At 38.9% G+C, this 14509-nt stretch overlaps 1 protein-coding gene across 1 annotated transcript in view; it reads right to left on the bottom strand.

Annotated features, from left to right (window-relative positions):
• The window catches only part of Brip1 (BRCA1 interacting helicase 1), a 110231-nt gene that overhangs the window by 68521 nt on the left and 27201 nt on the right, over positions 1–14509 (bottom strand). The window contains 1 exon segment of the mRNA XM_050119516.1: positions 3066–3356. Within this exon segment, the coding sequence (XP_049975473.1) occupies positions 3066–3356 (291 nt within the window).

Raw genomic sequence — 14509 nt, 5'->3', positions numbered from 1 at the left:
TTTTCAACAAAAATTTAAGCCTTGAGTAATGAAAGTACTAGAAGCTTTGAATGATGGGAAATTTGCCAAAACTAAAAAATTCTGACTTTTATCATCGATGTACATTGATGATAAAAATTAGATACATGGCAGTTTAAAAGCAAAAAAGAAACAAAATCTAACAAAAAACCTGCATCTAAATCCAATTTTGTAACCAACAGCAGACACGTTAAGCCATTTTAAAGAAGTTACACCCTTTTAAGGCCAGGTACAGTGGTACCTTTAATATCAGCACTCAGGAGGCAGAGGCAGGTGCATCTCTGAGTTTGAGGATAGCCTGGTCTATAGATGGAGTTCCAGGCCAGTCAAAGCTACATAATGAGACCTTGTTTCAAAACAAACCAAATGATACACCCTTTGAAGTGACTGTGCTATCTGTTAGGTTCTCTGATGATGTCACCAAATGTGTAAACGCATGACTAAGTCTGTGCAAAGTGTCCTTGCTTGAAGTATAAATATGCATATATACTCTAGCAAATAATGGTTTTTTAAACGTTCTGGCAAAATATGCACAGAACTTTGCCGAGTTTCCTTGAGGGGTTAAAGAACAGGAGAGGATGTAGCTATCATGCTGGGCTAGCTTGGCCTCCTCTATCCACCTATGTGCATTACCATACGTGTGACTATATTTCTTTTCTTTTCAGGGTGAGGGGAAAGCAGGCTCGTCTTATGTAGCCAGCTACCCTTAAATCTGCAATCCTGCATGAGCCTCCAGAAGACTGGGATCACCAGTGTGCACCACAATACCCAGATACTTTTCTTTAAAAAAAAAAAAATTTTTTTTTTATTTTGCCTGCATGTGTGTATGTGCATACCTGGTGTCCACAGAGGGTATCAGATCTCCTGGAACTGTGAGCTGCCATGTGGTGTTGGAAATTGAACCCTGACACTCTGGAAGAGCAGCCAGTGTTCTTCTAACCTCTGAGCCATCTCAGCTGCTTTGTTTGAATTTTTAAAGAACAAGACAGTCTACATCAAAATTTTTAAAAGAATTGGCATTACAGGCTCAACTTTAATTTTCTTTTTTTTTCAACTTTAATTTTCATAATTGAAGCAAAAAGAAAAATTTTAACAGACTATCATTCTAGTATGGTGGCACTTTGAAAGAGACCGTGAACAAAAACACACGTACCTTCAGATCAAGCCAAATAATCAGAAAGTTTACACTTGAAGGGCTCTTAGGACAACAGCTCTGTGCAGGCTGACAGTGAAGCCCAAAGCTCATCCCTTTTAGCCGTGTAACAGAACCCAGAAGGGAGTCTGTCAGCGGGAGTGTTATCACACTGTAAACCCTTCACTCAATGTCAGTTATCTATTTATCGTTTCTCTGGGGTAAATCAGCCACAGTAAACACAGACACCTACAGTGACTTTGTAATTGGCCCTCATTACAATACCAAATTACTCTGAGGGCTTGGTAACAAGAAATGAACGCTTGCGTATACCCGGAAGGTAAGCAGTCTGACACGGAGCTGGGAGACAGCACCCCACAGCAGCTCTCACTGCTGACTTCATCTCTAATGTGCAAAAACAAACAAAGCTGTTCATTGCAAGCCAGTGGGAAGTTCTGAGCATCCAAGCCTACCAAACTGTCTTACATGACTGAAACTTCTGAGCATAAAGATCAAGTGCAAACAGTACTGCAGGATTCTAGACTTTAGACTATCTGCCCTAAAACTTTTCATTGCTTTCACCAATATATTTTAACTTATATATTTCCTACAAATGCACAATAATTTTTGCCAAGAACTAGTGAAAAGGGATTTTTAAAATATGCAATGGCAGACAGCACCTAGGTTTAGCAGAGCAGTAACTCATGGAGGCATTTGTGGTTACTGCGAAACCCTTTCCTTGAGCACCCTTTAAACACACACAGTAAGAGATTCCACATCATCCTTCAGCTAGTCAGAAAGAACCGAAATGGCAACAAATACGACTGTAGAATTTCAGCAGTGACTTTGACCGAATGATTCTGTTTCCTTCTTTGCTCTGAACAGTCACTCAAGCCTGTCCACTACGCTCCTCGCTCTCACTGTACAGTCAGTCTCTCCGACTACATAAAGCTAAATAGCTACTAAAATATGACATGAATAGGCATTTAAAAACCCAAGTAAACTCTCATCTGCTTAAAATAAAAAAACTGAGAAAGAAAACCAATGAAACATAATTTATTCATACTATACGGGAGGAGGTGACCCATCAATGAAACAAGACTTTTGGGACCATTACTCATAGTCTTTTGTGTAGAATCAACTCTAATTAAATATAGAAAGACAAAAAAAATTTCAAAGTCTACATCATTGCTCACTTTATATACTGATTCACTTGGCTATTTCGGAGAACAATCTCATACTTACAACTTCAATTTCCAAGCAAATTAGCTACAACAAATGCAGACTTCCAAAATAATACTGCCCAGGATTAAACGGTATCTTTCCTCATTCCACCCAACCTAAGAATTCATACCACTCCAATTTCCCTGGAAAAATGTAAAACCATGTATGACATGTAAAACATGTAAGGCATGTTATGCATGGTTTTAAACGAAACAATCCTGCATTTTTTTAAAAAAAAGTCTGTATTAATTAGAACCATAAATTAAAATAATCATGTATTCAACGTTAAAAATTTCCAAATTTGCTCAGTTTAAACTATCTTATCATTAAATTTTTAAATACATAAAATATGCTGATTAGATCTAATTAGATAATATTCTTATAACATTTTATGCCTTCATCTGACATCACTCATGTTCAACTATTTTGGTTAGAAGGATTTAAACAAAAAAATTACATCTCATACAACAAAAATTAATAACATGGAATTTTACTTATTTATAAGTTTTAAAACCAAAATCTATCAATTTAAATGTGAATTAAAATTTTCTTATGGTGATAGTTTTAAATAGTAATTAATTCGATTTCATATTATTTAATGATCAGTATATAAATATACAGAACATGTATCAAGAAATTCTAATCTCTTCAGCCTTATTTCTTTTCTCTACGTCACAGTAATCTTACTCACGTGTTTCCCATCCAGCAGCTCCATGCACTTCTCATTTCTGTTGAAGTTACCCACCACTTCAGGGTGAACACAAGTATGGTCCCTGCTGGAAAGAATAGTCATTGGGACTCTTGAGTAAGCTGTCTTTCGGAGCTCTCTAGTAATCTGAGCAATCTGCTTGTGTGTGCGTGTCCCAAAATAAATTTTGGGTCTCTTGGATTGTCCCCCGTGATCTTTCTTAATAGTATCTGCAGAGTCTTCACTGTTTCCTTGTTTTGTAGAACAGCAGCACTTACAACACTGGCCATCAAGCTGAAACAAGGGAAGAAAACAGACAATGTCTGGGCCACCACAACAAACACTGTACCACCTCTCAGAATCGAAGCCCTTAAGTAAAGAATCCTAATGGTCCTCCAAGCTTTCAGAGAGTAGTCTCTAATGCACCACTGAAGAAGAAACCACACTCTACACACAAATTAGTTCTCTATCTTCTCCAAGTTATAAACAATGCTTCTCCATCTTTGCATTCTTTCCAACATATTCAATTCCAAATATTTAAAGTACATCTTAACACTTCTCTTTTATAAAATTATAGTATTAAAACAATATGACAGATTGGAAAAACATTTCATTTCTCTTGGGTCATTGTGACATTATAGAACTGATAGTTTTTCTCATAGCATGGCTCAAATATTCCGTTTTTAAACGGTATTTGAAATGTGGTTAACAAAAGAACAGACATAAGAAGTTGAATCTTAAGCACCACTACAAAATAAGTACAGAAAACTCTTCTCTAACAAAGGAATGAAAATGAATACAAAAATATCAACATTTAACAGTGAGTGAAAACAGGCTGCTTGCATGGAACAAGTATGCCTGAAATCCAATTACATGTGTGAAATCAAAACCCACCAGAAAAACTGTTACTAAAATAGCTCATCCTGGACAAGCTCTCAAGTCATTCAGTATCGCAAATGAAATCACATAACTATCTCTTTAAATTCAGCAATGGAACCTCAAGGGTAGTCTAAACTTCACCTGATTTGAATTCCCACCTCCGAATTCTGCCCCACCCCCTTTTTGCAGGTTTAATCTATGAGGACTCACAGATTCTTAACAAATATCCCCTTCAGAGCTTCAATTCCTCCACCAAATGAGACAGAATGAAGTCTGATTTCAGAGAAATGCTGAGAAACAATCACTGAGAGGGAAAAGGGGGACAGCACACTCGGGGAAAAGACTTTACACTGCAAAGACTCAGTTTGGTAGGACTCTACTTACTGCATTAAAAAACTGTAATCAGTAAGATTAGCCTTCATAAACAAATGATAAGTCATAGTATGTTACACCACAACACTGGAGATCAAGCTGTCTTTTAGCCTCTGCTCAGTGGAAAAGTTAGTTCAAATTACTCCTAGTCTCGCTCAGCCTTGTCCACCATTAAATATTACAATCCATGATAGAATGGATGTAAATGTGACCCTTCTGGAGCTGTCACTCACTGGGATAAAAGGTTCACTGATGTGCCAAATAAACATTCAGTCAAAGCAGATAAAGTTACAGTCATGCTGGAATTGTTACACTCCCCTCTCGGGTTGCCAGTAACAGCAGATTTCATTACAGAACGCTGCCACATTAAATAGCCAGTTCCAAATATCCTGCCTTCTATATTGAATAATTACTTATTCACTGAGAGGATAAAAGAAGAGTTATGAATGGGGCCCTTGTCAACAGCGCAGCAGGAAATAGCTGACTTGTGGCTTACGTTACATATGTTGCAATATCTAACAACTTATACTCACAGAGAAAATGGAATGCAAAGTATATCATGATATTTGCACTGAATTGTTTTTTTTGGTTTCTGTAGTGATCATATTAATTAATTAGCGTACTGAGAAACCAAGGTAACTACAGGTACAGAATTATTTACTTTTTCATATCCACAGACTTTTTATTCAGTTACACTATTTCTATTCCTATAATGCTGTTGAATTTACTGGACAATTAGACTGCTAGGACCAATTAAATCATTTTATCCTATATGGATACATTATACAAAAGCCTAAAAGTAATTCACTAAAATGGCTCTCAAGGCTTAGCAAACTCCTTTTTGAGAGAATACTTTTCAACATTAATTTCACTTAATATTTACCACTGGCTTCTTTTAAGTCTTCCTTTTTTTCTGACTTCCTTTCAAAAAAAGAAAAGTACAGAAATATATATATATATATAATAATCAACTTTCACAAATACTTTAGTATTTAACTAAATACTATATACAAATATACCTTTCATATAATTATTTTCAAATAAAAAGGAAACACTACCATATAGTTTTACAACTTGCTATTTCGATTTCAAAATTTTACATTTCAAGAAGGGTGAATTTGGCATCAATAAATCAGTTCTCACCTTAAAATGTTATGTAGTAGCTCTACTAACAAAAATTCATGATTAAAATTTTTTAACTACAATAGATTTAGATACCACCAATTTCTACACCATTAATTCAGAAAAGTATAGGCCATAGATATTTTCATATGAAATATGCTTTGTTTGTTAGCTTTTAAAGTGAATTGAAAAAAATTATGTGTTTATGAAGTCAAGGTAGATGCCTTAAGAGGACAGTAGTTACACAAGGAAAAAATAAGAATGAAATTAAGACAGTCATGTCTTGCTCCTACGCACTCCTAAAGAATAACTACTTCTTCAAAAGTGATCTTCCATAGAGGTTACTACTTAGAAGATCTGAGAAAATCGTACTTGAAGATAGAAAAGTGATATGACACCAGAATAAAAGCTTTTAAATAAGCATTTACCTAATAACAAAAAGGGACTGCTTTTATCAAAATGATTAACTTTCAATGCTGAAAGAAAACACTAGATAGGATCTGGATCACAGCAAGGAGAGGAGATAAGAATGCACACTGACCCCCTGAATAAGCTGTGACTTTATGGCCTTTCTCTGAAACCGGTGGACTTAGAAGTCCTGAAGCAGCCAGATGAATAAAATCCGGCAGCTCTGCCCCTCTTGATAGCTATTTCTCCTGTTGACAGGTTTGATTTTCATAGGGTGGTTGCTTTTTGCCTATGTTCCTTAAATGCATAGAATTTTCATCAGGACACTACAAAATAAAATTTAAAACTATTAACTTTCATCCAATATACTAAAGGCCAACAGGTAAAACATGATCCCCAAAACTTGTCAACTTTATAACCTGTAAATGGTAATGAGTTCTGACCAAGCTCTGTAAAAATGGCGGCTTCCTCTTCATGTCTAAAAACTAGCCTCACTTCAACAGAAGGCAAGAACATCCGACGTGCATAGCAGCAAAAGCAGAGTATCATCTTAAAGAATAATACAGGGGGCACGTGTAGACGGGACAGGAGTCACCTCCTCCAAAAGTCCTCTCAATTCTATAATGGCCAATACTGTCCTTGGGAAGCTAGCAACCAAGAATATTTAGGAAATTTTCCATGTGTTTAATAATGACTTCTTGTTCTTCTCTTGTCCTGTTGTATAAAGATGTACCTAAACTCTATGAAAGAGGAGAAAAGTAGAAGTTTTGGTTTTGAGAGAAAGGCCAGCTGCTGAGTCCTCCACTACCCCTTGCACAGAGCTGTGAGGAGCGACCCCGAGTGTAGCGCACTAGAACACCAACTGCTGAAGTGTCAAAGCCCCCTCCACACTCTCCCTGCAAAACAGTATGCCTACCTGTCGAAAAATAAAATGAGAAGGGTCATGAGATATCTTTAGAAAAGGAAATTAGGAAACAGAAATTAATTTCACTATCAACAGCAGGCAGGAAACAAACGGCATTGGCCAATGTTGCACACACTGAACTATCTAACACGATCACAGACATTCTGACTGAATTCCTCCGGTTACTCTGCTCCTTACTGTGGGTATCACGTCACTTCTAAAAGGAGACTATGGATTGGATCCTCAAAGTAGACCAGAAAGAACAAACTCATTGTGAACAAAATAAATATTTGGGCCAGGTGTGAAGGCATACACCTGTAACCCAGCACTTGGGGAGTAGAGGCAGGAGGATCAGGAGTTCAAGGGTATCCTTAGCTGTACAGCAAGTCTGAAGACAGTCTGAACTGAGACTCAGTCTGGAAATGTGTGTGTGCGCTTGCATCTTTTTTTTCTCCTCCCTTTCTCCTTTTTATTTTTCCCAACCCACTACAAACTCCTAAAGTACAGCAACTCACATTTCTCTGCATAACTCATTCACTGAGTGTGTAAGTATAATTTAAACTCTTTCCATTGGAGGACCATGGCGCGGTGTCCCCAAACTACTTAACCTAATCTCACAGTTTTAAAGTCTGTTGGACACTCCAGTTCTAATTTAAAGTGATCTAAGCACAGTAAAGACACTTCGATAATCAGATGACTAGCCTTTAAAAGCAAAAGCACAGGGTAATTTACTACTTTGTGAAGTTATGCTAATATGTGAGCCTCTTTAGCTGTGAACAACAAACACATATCTAAGATTCAATATTAATAATTACCACCTAATAAAGATGCCCTGGCAGGAGGCGCTTCACACTCGGTGTCCCGTTTCATCCATCCATTCAGCCAAGAGACATTAGAATCCACCAAGCCAAGTAGAGGACAATGACAAGGGTCACCCAACCTCCTCCACAAAGAGGGCTTCTCTCTTTAATTGTCCTAAAAGGAGCAGTCTGGAGAGTTTATCCATACCAGTTTCATGAATTAAGGAATTGTTTCTAGTTACTTCTGTGCTCATTATTTTTCTGACGCAATTACAAAATATACCTAGGATAAACTATATAACTAAATTCATAAAAATTACATAAACTTGTTATTTAAATTAAATACTTTCTATCAAGATCCATGTTAAGTACAACAAAGGGGTGGGAGATGAGACCTTTCCATTAAGAGACTATTTACAGCAAGAGTCAGCAAACTTTTTTCCCTAGCAAACATTGTTCATTAAGGGTCAGAGAATAAATATTTCAGGCTTTTCAGGCTACAAGGTCTTATATAAGAAAAAAAAAACAAACAACCACTGGGCACCTTTAATCCAAGCACTCAGGAGGCAGAGGCAGGTGGATCTATGTGAATTTGAATTTGAGTGAGTTCCATCCAGGACAACCAGGGATACATACAGAAACCTATCTCAAAAAAAAAAAAAAAAAAAAAAAAAAAGAGAGAGAGAGAAGAAAAGGAAAAAAGAAAGAAAAGTTCATGTGGTTCAAATGTGGGAAAAGAAGTTTTTTTTTTGTTTTTTTTGTTTTTTTTTTTTAGACAGGGTCACTGAACTTTCTCTATGTAACCCAAAATGGTCCCAAAGTTGATCCTTTTGCCTCACCCTCCAGAATGCTGGTATTATAGGAGCACACCTCTACATTCACCCACCCCCTTTGGAAAAGAATTTATTTATTATTTTATGTGTATAAATGAAAATATATACATACATATATAAAATGAACTAGAATTTTATGTACGAACATATATACAACAGAGCAATGTTGAACAAGTTGATCTAAATAAATGTAATTCTCTCCATAAAATTCCAAATAAATTGAAGGTAGAGATAAAAATATGAATTTTTAAGTAGAGAATTAGAAAAGACTACTCTAGTAAATAGTCACAGTGGTCAGCAATATCTGGGGAGATGGGACTGGGGAAGTGGCTAAGTGGGTAGAGTGCTTGCCTAGCATAGACAAAACTCTAGGTTCACCTCCCAGCACATAATCCTGGAACTGTGCAACTTGAGAGAAGCAGAAGGGTCGGAAATTCAAGATAACCATCCTACTGAGAGCGTTTGCACGTGTGTGTGTGTGTGTGTGTGTGTGTGTGTGTGTGTGTGTGTGTGGTTGTTTGTTTGTTTGTTCTGAGACAAGGTCTCACTGTGAGCCCCTGACTGGTCTGAAAGTCACTAAGTGTAGATCAGGTTGGCCTCAAACTCAAAGAGATCTGCCTGCCTCTGCCCCACAAGAAACAGGGTTAAAAGTATGTACCACCCATGCTGTGTCAGGAAATCAGTTTATTTTTAATTTTTAGTGATTTCTTTATTCTTATTTTATGTAAAATAGTGGTTTACCTTCATTTATGTCTGTGTGAAGGTGTCAGATCACCTGGAACCGACAGTTATGGGCAGCCACATACTAGGTCCTGCTTCCTGGGTTCTCCAGGAGAGTAGTCAAGTGTTCTTAACTGCTGCTGAGTCATTTCTCCCGCCTCGGAAATCAGTTTTAAAGTAGAGATTCCATAACAGGAGCTCAAAAACAACTATGACTAATTTGGGTGAGGGCTTTATTCCAAAACTTGTCTGATTTTATAGGGGAAATAAAATGGCAACAGCACTTCCTTCACAAGCAACTTGGTCACACACATTTATTGTACACAGGAATAAACAAGGTGCTAGAAAAAAGAAGATAATTTCATAGAGGTTCAACCATGCTTTTAAACTCATCTTGGTTTTAATATTCATTAATTATCTAATAAAGCATAGGGCTAAAAACCTTGAAATGTTTCTACTTTATAGCTCAAAAAGACAAAAGGAATTCTTCAAGTCACTGCAAAATCCACTGAATATATAGAAGTTAAATTCAAAACCTTAAATCTTACCATATAACCGAGCAAAAATACAAAAACCTTTTCCTTTTTTTCTTTTTAAGATTTATTTTTATCTCTGTGCTTGTGTGCTTATAAACACCTGCCCCGTGTGTGTGACACCTGGGGAGGGCAGAAAAGGGTGTCCTTGGAACTGCTGTTCGGGCTGCTGTGCCCTGCCCGATCCTGGTACCGGAACTGAGCTCTCAAAGGCCAGGAAGCCCTCTTAAGGCCTCTCTACAGCCCCTTGTCCTTCTTTATTACCATGTTTATTAAATGTATTCTTTGACAGTTTCACTCATGAGTATGATACACCTGGTCACGCTCGTCCCTGGCTTTCTCCTATCTCCCTTTCGCCCTGGCAGCCTCTTTCTCACACTCAGGGCTGTGTTTTGTGACCTATTTAGTCTAACTAGGGCCATCTGTGTGACCATGGGTTTACTTTAAAAAGGCATATATATATATAAAGAGCCAGTAGAAAAAGGCCAATTAACATAGAATTATAATACAAGCTGTGAGGCATAAGAAGCAGGCTTGCTGTTAACACTGTCAACCATTGGCTGCTTTGTAAGCCATCTAAACAGATACTGGATGCTTGCTGTGCAAAAGCGCACATAAGCACACACTTCAGTAAGACTGTGCGACGTAACCATACCTTGTCAATCACTCTTTTAAAGAAATTAAGTAGCAGTACCCTACGGCCAGTTCCATGATTAAACTGCACAAAGCAGCTGTTTATCCGCTCGCAGCAACCAGCAGGTGAACCTGATTCAATATTTATCACAGGCTTTCACAGATCGCTGCTAACCAAGCAAACGTTTTAATTAAGTTGGAACTTGCTTCAAAGAGCTCATTCAAGATGTCAATCAGCAGGTATGGGATCAGATACAGTGTCAGGTGAGGGTGTGTAATACAAATCCACAAGGTTCTTCATCCCATCTCTGTAAATTAGCCTGCTCTAAAGTTCAGACTCTGATTGTAACAGACTGCCAGTCTCCTGGAATGTGTAACTGAAGTCACTCAGGTTCTATTGTGAAGGTTGTAAGCAATATGTTAAACTGCAGTGGGCTAGCACATTAGGACAGATCCTTTTCACGGCTGGTTTTTGATACCGTAAGTGTTTGCTACCCTACTCTCCACTTACTGTTTGCTTTCTTGCCTAGTGTAAATGGAAATTCCTCAACACAGTAGCCCCGGTTTCTGAAAAGTCTTGTTTCAGTAGAATTAATCGAAAAAGATCCAGAGTAGGATAATTTTTATCTAAGCTTACATAAGAAAAATTCGTGCGAGGAAAGGTCTCAGTTTAACAAACATACCGAAAAGATCAACCTGTTATAACGCAGAACTTCTCCTGATAGCACTATATGCAGATACAATCGTAGCAATAAGTCCTGAAATAGTGATGAGCCCCACTGACCGACTTCAGGAAAAAATACCTGAGGTATTAAAAATTAAAAAAAAAAAAAAGGCTGGCATGAATGGTGACACAAGCCTATAATCCCAGCATTCGGAAGATTAAGGCAGAGAGATTCCAAATTCAAGGACATCTTGGAATACATAGCCAGACTGAGGCAAGTGGCCTAAACTAATGTTAAAATATTGGGCGAGTGGCCCATGCCTGTAAACCCAGCACTCGGGAGGCAGAGGCAGGAATATCCCTGTGAGTTAGAGGCCAGCCTAGACTATGATGTGAGATCCGGGACATTCAGGGCTATAGAGTAAAACTCTGTGTCAAAACTAAAAATGATGCTCAGCAGATGCATTTATCACAAAACTTCGAAATGTTAACATCTTGTATTTTCTTAAGTTGCGACAGCCAGCCTACTGAATACTGTCTTTTCAATGCTGACGTTTGTGAGCACACTGTTGCTTCTTTCACCGCCAGCATACCACAGAGCGGTGTGTGTCCACTCTAACAGAGACAGGGAACTTTAATTCACAATCAAGATCTGCACAATAGCTTTCTGGAGTGCTTTTCTGTATTTAACTTCTGTTGTTCACTTTCAGCACGGAATTCAAGTGTCTTTCTTCATGGGTCATTCATTCTAAGGCCATTCTCCATGGTCTACTCTCTGACAGCTTCGGCCCTTGTGCTGTAAATATAAAGGCTTCCTCTTTTTCTAATCACTGGGACTCACATGAATAGCTTCAGAATCTCCTAGACATTTCCAATAACAAATAATTACACTACGTAAGTGCAGAACACAGCGAGTAATGCACACAGGCTCTCTGCCTGATGCAGGATCTCAGGAGGAGTCTGCATTTGTGCACCACCCAACCCAATACCAGTTTGCTATCCTTTGTGTGCGTCTTGTTTGGGGTAACGTGGACATCTATGGAAAAAATGTATGCTAGCTGAAGAGACAGAGGAGGCGGCGGTCATGTTCCCTCAGATGCTTAGCCCTGCCAACACACAGAGTACATTGTGGTTTGGTTTGGCTTTCTTGTCAGTGCCTGGTCTTTAACTCACACACATACATTTGTCTTCTGGGTCACTGAGGCAGTAAGTCAGACAAGATTGCTCCATAATGTCTGTCAAAATCATTGGCCATAAGAAGGGCACACTCATCCAAGGTGACTAATACTGCCATTTTCAGGTATCTTAAAGGGTTTGAAGGACAGCCAACCCAAGCATCTTTGTCGTAAGTGGCGAGTGGTGTACGACCATAAAGTCTCAACACAAAATGACAGAGTTTTTCTGAATGTTGTAGTCAAAGTACATTCATTCTCCAGCCAAGAGCAGCCTTTGCGATCAAGAGAAAGTCCTTCTCTTATCCTGGATATGGTCTTTGGTCTTTCCCTAGGGGTTTTGCAAAAATTTACATTTGGGACTAGAGAGGTGACTCAACCGTTGTCATTGCTTTCTGCTCTTCCAGGGGACACAAGCTTGATTCCTAGCACCCACAGGCACATAGCATACAAACATACAGATAAATGAAAATGAAAATTAAACCTTAAAAAAAAATATTTACCTTGCCACATTTGGTAGCACACACCTTTTTATCCCTGTACTCACGAGGCAGAATCAGGCAGATCTCTGCGAAGCCAGTAACTTTTGGTTTCAATTACTAAGACTGAAACAGACTAGAAGAGGTGGCCAGTCGGCAATATTTTCTCTAAAGAGCAAAGAACAAATACTTTGGGTTTTATGGGCTGTAGACGTTACTCAACTCCTTTTGTTCTGTTTTTCTTTGATTGATATAGAGTCACACTATGTGTCAGGGTGCCCTAAGTACTAGTATGAGGTGTGGCGGCAAGTCTGGCCCTCAACTCTGCCACTAAAGACCAAAGTGTAACAGATATCGAGATGAATGTAAACTATTCCAACACATACACACACAAACAAAACGAAAAAATTCTTTATAACAACGGGCATCAGTATAATTAGCCCAATAAGCCATCACGTCACAGCCATAAACCCATACAAAAGATAAAACATCAAAATGCATGTGTCAAAATAAGCAAGCAAAAATTTGAATTTTAAGTCTTTACTATGACTACACTATATCAAATAATAAAAAGCTATAAACTATAAATTTTATGATAAAAGTATACATATAATACAGACTAAAATGCAAATATAGCTACAAATTCCTGGTGCTTTCTCAGTATTACTCAACTCTTCTCACAAAGACAAAAAACTCCACGCCTTATATATGTTCTTATGACTTTCATTTGGGGACTGCAACATTAGCAAACCCGATAGAGACTCAGAAATCACTTGCACCCTGTGGTTTGCTCTCTTGCTCCCCTTGAAGCCTGTGGCCACTAAGTAGGTAAGCCTAGAGAATGACAGCTACCCACACTAGCATACTAGACAACCAACAATGAACTCCTTAAACCAGGGCTGATTTCCTGACCTACCACTGATCACAGACAGAGGCCAGGCAACATTAGCAGAAAACACGCACAACTGAGGTTAGCCCAAGTGCAGACTCCAAAAGTAAGCTAAATAAATGTTTAGCTTGTTCCACGGCAATGGGCAACTATGCATATGTTCATACACGTGCATACAACTACACATCTGTAAAAGTAGGCAAAACATCAGGGTGGACAGAAGGGATAGCTGAATAGGACTAAGGCTAATGACTTATATGTTTTGATGGTTTCCAAGTTTTCTTTAATAAATAGATACTGCTTTGATATTCGGGGGGGGGGGGAAATGTTGTCTTCTGGTCCCATGCATTTCAGAACATACAGATTACTGTGCAGACATGGATAAGTCCAAGAACCACACCACACACAACCAATCCCCAAAATGGCAAAGAACCGGCATCAAGAAACCCCAGTCACAAAGACTCTAATCTCTTCAGGGGGTTGACCCTAGTTGCTGAGGAACGTGCTTTTCGGCAGGAAGCAGAAGACGCAGGATAGAGTGAGAAGGGCAATGAGAGGAGCAGGGCCATCAAAGCCCTCGCGATGCCCAAGATGCCAAAGGGCCCAGCACTCAAACTCAGTCACCTTGCTTTCATTGCTCCCCACAAGCTTGGGATGTTGATTCAAAGTTACATAGCCAAGGGCTGTAGGCTCTGCCAACGAAATCCCAAGGTTCAAACCAAAGCCAAGGCCACAGCTCTAGCTTAGAGTCCCAAAAGTGCCCAGGTCCCTGTGAAGGCCCCATAGAAAAGGGTCCTGTCTGCCAATGTAAAGGCAAATGGATGGGTGCGACTCACCTATACCCCATTAACAGGTGATCAGTGCCTATGCCGTTTATACAAATAAAGTGAGCCAAGATCTGCTAAGAGGGAGGGAGGGAGGGAGGGAGGGAGGGAGGGAGGGAGGGAGGGAGGGAGGGAGGGAGGAGGGAGGGAGGAAGGAAGGAAGGAAGGAAGGAAGGAAGGAAGGAAGGAAGGAAGGAAGGCAGGCAGGCAGGCAG

The sequence above is a fragment of the Alexandromys fortis genome, unplaced genomic scaffold (assembly GCF_014885135.2).
Source record: "Alexandromys fortis isolate MF-2015 unplaced genomic scaffold, M_Fortis_MF-2015_v1.1 scaffold_173, whole genome shotgun sequence".
NCBI classification, from domain to species: Eukaryota; Metazoa; Chordata; class Mammalia; order Rodentia; family Cricetidae; genus Alexandromys; species Alexandromys fortis.
Note: the sequence above shows the minus strand (reverse complement) of the source record. Positions and strands in the feature narration are given on the sequence as shown.